This window comes from Elgaria multicarinata, chromosome 12, assembly GCF_023053635.1.
Source record: "Elgaria multicarinata webbii isolate HBS135686 ecotype San Diego chromosome 12, rElgMul1.1.pri, whole genome shotgun sequence".
NCBI classification, from domain to species: domain Eukaryota; kingdom Metazoa; phylum Chordata; class Lepidosauria; order Squamata; family Anguidae; genus Elgaria; species Elgaria multicarinata.
Genome location: NC_086182.1, coordinates 16,439,583 through 16,449,146, shown reverse-complemented (window position 1 = coordinate 16,449,146; position 9,564 = coordinate 16,439,583). Strand labels below are relative to the sequence as shown.

General features: G+C 47.4%; 1 protein-coding gene across 1 annotated transcript; it reads right to left on the bottom strand.

Annotated features, from left to right (window-relative positions):
• Window positions 1-423: 423 nt before the first annotated feature.
• NODAL (nodal growth differentiation factor) lies at window positions 424-9,355 on the bottom strand. The gene is made up of 3 exons (XM_063139485.1): window positions 9,040-9,355; window positions 2,967-3,775; window positions 424-935 (listed from the first exon to the last, which is right to left on the bottom strand). The coding sequence occupies exons 1-3, from the start codon at window positions 9,353-9,355 to the stop codon at window positions 783-785; spliced, it is 1,278 nt and encodes a 425-aa protein (XP_062995555.1). The 3' UTR covers window positions 424-782.
• Window positions 9,356-9,564: the final 209 nt, after the last annotated feature.

Here is a 9,564-nt window from a genome sequence, read left to right as displayed (position 1 = left end):
GAACTTTGGAAAGCAGTGTAGAGACCTGAGCAGGATCATCCTGCTCCTAAAGTTAGATGGTCTATGGGAGCCTGCCCCAACCACTGCACCCTGGATGTTTTGAATGTCAACTGCCAACATTCCTGTCCATTGTCCATGCTACCTGGGAATGCTGAGAGTTGTCCAACACTAGAGGGCATCAAGTCAGGGAAGGCTGGTCTATAGGCCTGGTGTCAACACAAGGACATCCTTGGACAATTGCCCCAGTAGACCTGCAACTGATGCCTCCTCTGAAGCCCCTCTTTAACCCCAAATTTGTGCTGGGTAGCCAAGTCTGAGAACTTCCATTTTAATTTCCAACAATGCCCTAGAGTGAGACCACGGGGGGGGGGATTAAAATGGCAGCTGCATCAAAGTTCTGCTGCTGTTGCTGCTGTTGCTAAGACCACCAGGCTGGCCCATTGACATAGGAGAGGGGCTGCCAGAGGTTATTTCCCCCCTCCTCAAACCTGGAGCCAGCCCTAGGGACCACATTTTTGTGAGGATCCTCTTGGGGGATCAGCTCAAAGTCCCACTAGGAAGGTGTACCTTGCCTACCGCCATCCTCTGCCTACTCCATCTTCTATTCTGATCAGGTTTACAGAGACAAGACCCTAGGGGGCGGGGAAATTGCTTGATCGCCATGTGGTGAGGAGGAGCATGCTTCCTGCCTTTTACCAATGGAGGATTCTCTGGGCTTCTGCCACAAAAGGGGGAAGGTAATTTAGGTCTTGGGGAGCTGGTTGCTGGAGGCTCCATTAGCATCAGTTGCAGCCACATTCATCAATGATCATGTCCGCATGGTGATGGACCTTCACCCCATCCGTCTCAAAGTACAGCATGGACAGCGGGCTCAGTTTGACTGGGGCACAAGCTGGGCAAGGCACCCGATTAGGTTGGTATGCCTTCAGCAAGCTCTGCAAAAGAGACATGGGGAAAGAAAGACAGAGGAGCATTATAAGCAAGGGTTAGAATAGCAGAGTTAAGACCAGTTGTGCAGCTATGTAATTTTAGATCCTAGACTTCACGGCATCATGGAGATGCCTAGATGGCCATGTGCATTATTCAGAGGAGGCGGGTTGCTCCGATTTCGGTGTGGCGGTGAATCCATTCTGGGTTTCAGTCAGAACCAGCCAGAGCTCTCCAAGATGCTGAACCCTCCCCCTTCCCCCACCCCCAAAATAGGCCCAGTACTTTGGAGAGCTCCTTTAGAGTCTTGGCTATTTCTGATGGACACGCAGGATGGATTCACAGCCCCACCAAAAGCAGAGCCACCAGGCTCCACTGATATTATTGCCATTGGCCTGGTTAGGACAACACGCTAAACCATGCTGATTACCAAAAAATGATGAAGGGAATGCATATTCCATTAACCATTTTGTGATTAAGCAGCATGGTTTAGTGTGTTGTCTGAACGGGGCCATTGTGAGGCACACAACTAACATTTCTCTTCTACTTTCACCACCCTTCTATGCTTCACAACTGTTTTTACATTCCTGAAATGTTAGAGCAAAGGAACAAAAAGGAACAACCCTGCTTAAAAATGATGGTGTTGGTGTTGGTGATTGAGGAGGGGAGGAGGAGAAGAGGAGGAGGAATCTGAACATGTGCACTGTTGCATATTAAACCCCCTTAATTTATGGCACCATCATAATTACATCATAATTACAGGAACAAAATGGAGTTTGCTTCTGCTGCCCTGATGCTAAAACATTGGCTTGGGAATAAGCATTGCCATTTTACAGTGGCCCAGTTCAGACAACACGCTAAACCCTGCTGCTCAGCCACCATTAACCATTTTGTTGTCTGAACGGGGCCACTAAATGAGTTCTTTAAGTAGTCAGGGAGGACAATTGGGAACACATTCTGGATTGAGAACCAGAAGAAAGAAGAGAACAGGGGCCTTGAAGTTGCACATCCCCAGTTAGCACCTGGACACAAGACCATGCCAGCACATGGATCAGCTGACTGCAACCTCCCCCATGATGGTGAAATGTACTGTATTTCTAGTTGAGTTTTAGACATTATTTCCAGCTGTGCCTCTATGCATCTAAATTAGCACATAAGAATATACGAAGTGCCCTGCTGGATCAGACCGAGGGTCCATCTAGTCCAGCACTCTGTTGGCCCATGCTCATTTTAGGCAAAGAGGTGTCATCTTTTTTAATGGTGCATTTCCTTGTTATTCTTTTTATAAAGAATCTAGGCATCTAAAGTCCTCTTCCAGGTGCCTCCTGCAAGGGATAATTGGGAGGCGGCAACAAACCGTTTCAGTGGTGGCCCCTCAATTATGGAATGATCTCCCTGAAGAAGCCCACCTGGCTCCAACATTGTTATATTTCAGTGCCAAATTAAGACTTTTCCCTTTTCTGGGGCATTTGGCAGCACTGATGAGTTTTAATCGGTCGTAGAGTTGTCTTATGGTTACGGGTGATTGTTCTAAGCTTTCAGATATATGTTCTCTCTGTGTATATTGTCAGTTTGCCTGTTTTTACGCAAATGGTTTTTTAAACTTTTTATACTGCATTTTACAGATTTTTAATCTTTGTAAACCACCCAAATAGCTTTGGCTTTGGGGCAGTATAGAAATGTAATAATAATGCATGCATGCATGCATACATACATACATGAAAATAAATTATTTTTGGCAATGCATAAGTGCCTTGTCAGGGAGTTGAAATTGGGGAGCCACCACCAAGAAAGTCATCTACCATGTTGCAGCCTTCCAAGTCTCCATGAGAGGAGGCACCCGGAGGAGGACCTTAGATGATGAGAGCCTTTATAAAAAGAATTAGGAAGAGGAAATGCATCTTCAAAAAAGAGGACACTTCTTTGCCTAAAACGAACATGTGCTGATCTAGATGCATAACTAGCCATCCCACTTAGGCTTCTTCAGACCTTCCCACTTTCCAGATGTAAAGAACCTCGGGATGGGGCTCTCATTTTACCTGAACATATGCATGATTGGTGGGCTTGAAGGTCTCGTCTACTGGTGATGGGCATTCCCCCTCACACCGGTAGGCGTTGTACTTCTTGGGATGCACAATCCAGGTTCCGAAGCCGGTCTTCTCAAAGTCCACCATCATATCTACCCTCTTACACAGAGGTCTGCCAGAGGCATGGCTGTAGATCATTTTAATCTTTCGCCTTCTTTTCCCATTCCGCCGGTACCGACGATTCCCAGACTCTTTGGAATCAGGCTCCAACGTGACATACTTGGACATCTCCACCGTCCTGATGAGACTTGGGCCCTGAGAAGGCCTTTCAGGTTCCTTCTCTTTGGAGAAGACAACCAGGAGGACTTTGTCGGTCATGCTATGGTTTGATATCTGGGAGGCTTCTCTGGATTTACTGCTCTCATAGTTGAGCTGGACACCACTAGCCGCTCCGCCTCTGCCGTCATCCTCGTATAGACTCCCCTCTATCCTGTCCTCTTCCAGAACTTCTGGAGCACTCTTGCTGGATGACGCCCCTTGGTGGAGCCAGAAGCGAAGCAAACTGGTGACATTGAAGACTTTCCAGGTGGAAGGACCGGCGGAGCCACTGGTGACGAAGGAGCCAAGGTAGAGCGTGTCTGTGCAGGTCTGGTTCCTGTGGCATGTGTGGTCGTGGCTGTGGTAGATGCTTACTGTGACATTTCTGGACTGAGAGAAGGGCTGCAGGCGAATCCGGAGCTCGGCCAGCCTCACGTCAGAGCTGCTGGAAATGGAGGTCATGTCGAAAGAAAAGACCCAGTGGTCAGCAAACTGGAATGAATCTGGAAGGCAGCAGGAAGAGGTTTAATGAACGGAAGCAATGCCTTGACAGGTTCACATTTCTTATCACTCCTTGCAGTTGGGGATTTTCGACCCTGGCCTGAATGATCTTAGAGATGGCCATGTGAAGCTCAAAACTCACATTTCACCCCCTCCCCAGTTCCATACTTTATAACTGCTTCTATATTCCTTTTGTAGCTGGTCAAAAGGGCAGGGCTCCTGCAGCTTTAACTGTTGTAATGGAGAGGGAATTTCACCAGGTGCTGCATGCATATAAATAACACCTGCTGAAATTCCCTTTTCTATTCAACTGTTAAAGATACAGGAGCCTTGTCCTCCTTTTCATATGGTCACCCTAATAATAGCAGAATACGAGCTGAATACCTCCCTACTAAAGTTGAGACACTTCTTTTTCTTTTTTTGAGAAAGACCAGAGAATGTTAACAGTGCCTGTGTCCCATTACAATCAACAGATCTTAAATGCACAAGAAAACGTTTGAATTCCATTAACATAGATTCCAAACCCCATAATGAGTGCTATAATACCTGTATTAGGCCAGCCAAAAAGATCACCAAAAATGACCACCACATCTCTTCATTGGACAAGAGGGAAGGGAATAGGGGGAAATGAAAACTCAGACTTGATGGAGAAGCCAGCACCCACATGTCCAGAGTACCAAGATGGAATATGGGAGACGGGGTCTGCGGAGCTACAAATTAGGGTTTGCTGGTCATGTGATGGTTGGATCCGCAGCTGCACTTAGGATGCAATCCTAAACTTGCTTTCATGAGAATAACCCCCACTGAACACAATAGATTTACTTCTGAGTAGACATGTTTGCACTTTTTAAGAAAATCTATCCTTTATTGCTTGGTGAGGTAAGACAGCACGCTGTATAAATCAGGGTGTTTATAGTTGGAATCTAGCCTCAGTCATTTAAGGCCAAAACAGACATTTTAAATCTGTGCTTACCAGCTACTAGTCTTTTATTTTCATTTTTAGGCTCAGAGCTCCCAGTCTGGTTCAGGATCCTAGTTTCTGGTTTGGAGAGTTTTAACATCCAGATCGGGGATTAAAAATGAGCAAAAGGCATAGCTGCTAGATAAAGATTTAAAGTAATGACTGCTTTGGACCCAACTGAACAGCTCCTCTGTCTTTACGTTTTAAAGGCAAAAAAAGTTCTATAAGACTTTAAAATGAATTAATTCTAAATACCATTGCCTCTGTATTTACCTGTGCAGCCCCAGTCCCCATGCATTGCAATCAGTTAGTTAATTGGTTAATTGGATCATGAATCTTCAAAGCAGCCGGGGACCCAGCTCTGATTGAATTTCAACGCTGATTAGAGTCCTTCTGCCCAGAGGTCCTTTGATTGTCCCTTCCCAGGCCTATGTAAAAGCTATTTGAAAGAGCTAATCACTAATTAGGACTTTTGAAATGATGGCATTTTCAGCTTTTGAAGTAGAGGGAGAAAGACTGAAGGGCAGGATCTACACGGCTGCTTTAAAGCACTTTATAACAGTTTTGATAACTGTCTGGGCCCAGGCATTGGCGTGGGCACAACAGGTTCAAAGGGTTCAGTTGAACACCCTAATCTGCCACCACTGCCATGTTGCAGTAGCAGGGCTGGTGCTAGCTGTAGGAAAGGGCAACAAATTCAGCTGCTCCCCACCCCGCTCCTCCTCCTGAAGGCTCCGGTGCAGCCGCTGCCCCCCCCCCCAGTTCGCTCGCTTTTTCACTCACTCAGTTGCTCCCAGCTGCTCTGCCTGACCTCTCGCGACAGTTGCTGAACAAGGTGGGAGCAGCAGCCACGCTGGGGCCAGGAAGCAGCACGTGGTGGAGCCGAGGAGGGGGCTGTTTCTGTAAGTAATAAGATTGCCTGGAGCTGCGGATTGGGGCCCTCCGCCCTGAGCTGCTACCCTGATCTCGTCATCAGCCCTGCAGGTACTGTAATGTTTGGAAGAGAGAGAGAGAGAGAGAGAGAGAGAGAGAGAGAGAGAGAGAGAGAGAGAGAGAGAGAGAGAGAGAGAAGCTGTGCCTTCTCTCCTCATTGCTGCCCCACTGCCCACCCCAGTCTGGACTCCAGCAAGAGAAAAGAAAAGTGGAACTGGGGAGAACTGCAATGCCCCCCAGGACCTCCTGGCTAAGGAGGGTTCATTCAGCAGCACCTTTCCCAGAATGCTGGCTAAAACAATTCCTATCTGCCCTTGCTTATTTTAGGGTGTCCAACCCCCTTTTTTCAAGCCGTTCTTTTGGTAAACATGGTATGTGTGTATCTTGTGCCACTTTAAAACAGAGCTGTAGCACAATCCTATGTACGTCTACTCAGAAGTAAGCCCCACTGAGATCAACCAAACTTACTCTGAGGTAAATGTGCATAGGACGCAGCCTGAAAACGAAGAGAGGATGAAAAAAAGACAAGAGAAAAAGAATTGTAGAAATAGAATAGCAAGGGAATTGTGGGATATTTAACCATATTTAAAGACAATAAGTACAGTAAAATTAGTGCTCCTCTACTTCAGTCCCAATCAAATAATTACAACAGTGCAGTACAGATTATTTGTTAATTAAAAAAATGCAGTTTACTTCAGTTTACTTCATTTATTTTGTTTGTTTGATGAATGAAAAAAAAAGTCCTTTATTATTGTATATTCAATCAATGTTTACCTTAAAAAAAAATCCCTGGCCAAATCACCTAATGAAATGTGCTGCGCACACCTATGGGCCCAGGACACACTCCATATACAGTTGTCAAAACTGTTATAATGCGCTTTAAAGTAGTAGTGTAGATCCAGCTGATACTGATTGCAATATCAGTCAAGCCCATTTTGCTTTTCTGAAGCAGAATATCATCATATTCTGACCTGGAAAGCCAAAATAGGATGAAAAAGCAGGGAAAGGAAGAGAATTCACATTTTGGGAGAGAATTCACAGGCACAGTGACCATGACTTAGGGTTCAAGGGCATCCCCATGTGCAGAAGATCCCAGGTTCAGCGGGTGGCAGGTCCAGTTCAAAGGATCAGATAAGCAGGTGATGGGAACAGAGGTGGTTCTATACTAGGGGCAAGTGGAGCAGTGACCCTCCACCCACTTGTGGCAGAGAGATTGGGTATATGTGCAGCTCCTGAGGGCAAACATGATCTCCTGGCCTCCTCTGGCAATCTCAATATTGAACATCTGTCCTGTCCTCTGCCCAATGGGCACCAGCCAGCCACCACTCATGGGAAAGATTCTTTTCTGCCCCCCCCCAAAAAACCTGGCACCAGCAACCTGGGTATCTACCAGATGTTTTGGACTACAAATCCCATCATCCCTGACCATTGTCCCTGCTGGCTGGGGCTTATGGTAATTGTGGAACATCCAGAGGGCAACAGGTCGCCCACACTTGCACAGGCCGGAGAGGCCGGCATTTAACAGCATACGTTCAGTTTTAACTGACTCCAGAACTAGCTATGGCCTGGCTGATTGTTTAAAAGTTGTTTTAAATATTAGCTGTTTTTATGGTTTTAAATTTTGTATATTGATTTTCAATGTTCAGTGTTTAAATTTTTCTAAACTGCCTAGACAGCTTTGGCTTTGGAGTGGTATATAAATGTAAATAATAATAATAATAATAATAATAATAATAATAATAATAATAATAATAATAATTCCTCTAAACCTGTTGTTGGTTCTGGGCCCCATCCCCCCTTTTTTTGGAGTAGTTAATTAATTTCCATAAAGAAATTTCTCTTCACTGTCTTTTTAAAAATGTGTGTGCATATGTGTGTGTACACATGGAACATTAGAACCTGCTAGATCAGGTCGAGGACCCAACTGGTCCAGCTTTCTGACCCCATAGACAGCCAGATGCCCACAGGAAACCCTCAGGCAAAACATGAGCGTAACAGCAGCCTCCTGCCCATGCTCCCCAGCAACTGGTGCACATAGGCATACTGTCTCTGATACTGGAGGTCGCATACTAGTAACCATTGATAGCCCTGCCATCTATAAATTCCTCCAATCCCCTTTTAAAGCCATCAGAATTGTTGGCCATCAGTATGTGGATAATGGGGGTGTGTGTTAGCATATAGCCATCAGGGCTAGTAGCCACTGATAATGTCCAGCCATTCTTCTGAAAGGTGCTTGTGCAGAGTTATTTTCAGATGTACGTTTTTCTGTACATAGTACATTTTTACATTTTAAAATTTTGTATATTGATTCTAATTGTTTTAATCTTATATAAACCGCCCAGAGAGCTTCGGCCGTGGGGTGGTATTGAAATGTAATGAATAATAAGAATAATTGTGTGTACTAATAGTGACACTGCAGGCATCTCCGTTTCTTTGCCCTCCACCCTCACCTGCTTTCCCTTCCTTTGAAGGCTGAGCAGACAATGGAATCCTCCTTCCTCCCAAATAAGCCGCCAGTGAAAGTTGGGAGGTCACTTTCGCCTCTAACCACCTGCAGATGAATCACGCTTCGGGCAACCTGTTCTGACTGCATGCCTCCCTCCTCCGGGGAGTAGCATTCCCCCCCCCCGCCTTCTTTCTTTTTCTCTCCCCCAAATGCCCCCACAATAAACAAAAAGCGTGACGTTTGTGTCTCCCCCCCCCCGCTTGCCCCACAAGGAAGGCCTTATTCCTGCCAGATGTCAAAACTGCGACGGATGTGGATTGGATCCCCCTGGGCGCTGGGGTGTAGAGGGGGGGGGGGGTGTCCCTTCTTTCCAGACGTCTGAGACCACAATCCACAAAAAGAAGCCGCCGGAGAAGAACGGAGGCGGCTTAATTAAGGCACCCCCCCGCCCCCTTTCCCAGGGCCAATAAGCCTCGACCTGTCAACCTTACCGATCCAAACCCAGGCTGGCGGTTCCGAGACGAAACCACCAGCCTCTGCCAGTGGCGGCTGGTGACTCCGATGTCAGTGGGGCTGCGAATCCGCTGTGGGTTTCAGTCAGAACGCTAAAGCTGCTCTCCAATGTGCTGAACCTATTGCGGGGGGGTTGAGCTCAGCACTTCGGAAGTCCTTTTAGAGTCCTGGGGAGTTCTGGCTCAGACCCAGAAAGGATCCGCAGCCCCACCGACATCTGAGCCACCAGCCTCAGCAGCCAGCTCAGAAATACCGGGCGGTATCCAAACGTTAGTCCTAGAGCAGACCCATCGAAACGAATGGGACTTCAGTCAGCCGTGACTAATTTGAGTCCCATTCGTTTAAATGGGTCTACTCTACGTAAGGCTTACATTGGATGCTATCCAGGGTCATTTTTATGAAGTAGCACTTACTTCTGGCGGCCAGGCTGAAGACGGAGTCGGACTCTCGCAAGGCGGCGGGCTGGCCCAGGCGGCTTCCAACCGTCAGGGACCGGTACAGCTGCAACATGTACACCGGGTACCGGAGCGCGCGGTGGAGATGCCGGCGGCTGTTGGGGCGGGCTTTTGCAGACAGGCTTGCGGGAGCGGCGGCGGCAGCAGCAGCAGCAGCTCCGGGTGGGGATGGTCCCTCCTTGGCTGGCGGCTGGAAGAGCCCGGCCCCAGCCAGGCACAGGACGACCAGAGCCCAAGACATCACCTCCAAGACGGAGGCGGTCCTCGGGGGCATCTCTGCAGGCGAGGCGCCGAAGGAAGCCCGGCTTCCTTTCGCGCTGTCTCTTTCTCCCTCGGATCAAAATGCCCTTCCTTTCTCTCCCTTCTAAATCTGTCTGTCTGTCTGTCTGTCTCTCTGTCTGTCTCTCTTTCCCTCTCCCCCCTCTCTCTCTCCCTCTCCAGAAACAAAATTGCTTTCCTTCCTTTCTTTCCCCTGTCTCTTCT

Coding starts and splice junctions, on each gene's coding strand:
- NODAL (XM_063139485.1), bottom strand. CDS start 9,355: ATGCCCCCGAGGACCGCCTCCGTCTTGGAGGTGATGTCTTGGGCTCTG. Junction 3,776..9,039: donor CTTCAGCCTGGCCGCCAGAA/GTAAGTGCTACT, acceptor GCTGCCTTCCAG/ATTCATTCCAGTTTGCTGAC. Junction 936..2,966: donor CCAATCATGCATATGTTCAG/GTAAAATGAGAG, acceptor TCTCTTTTGCAG/AGCTTGCTGAAGGCATACCA.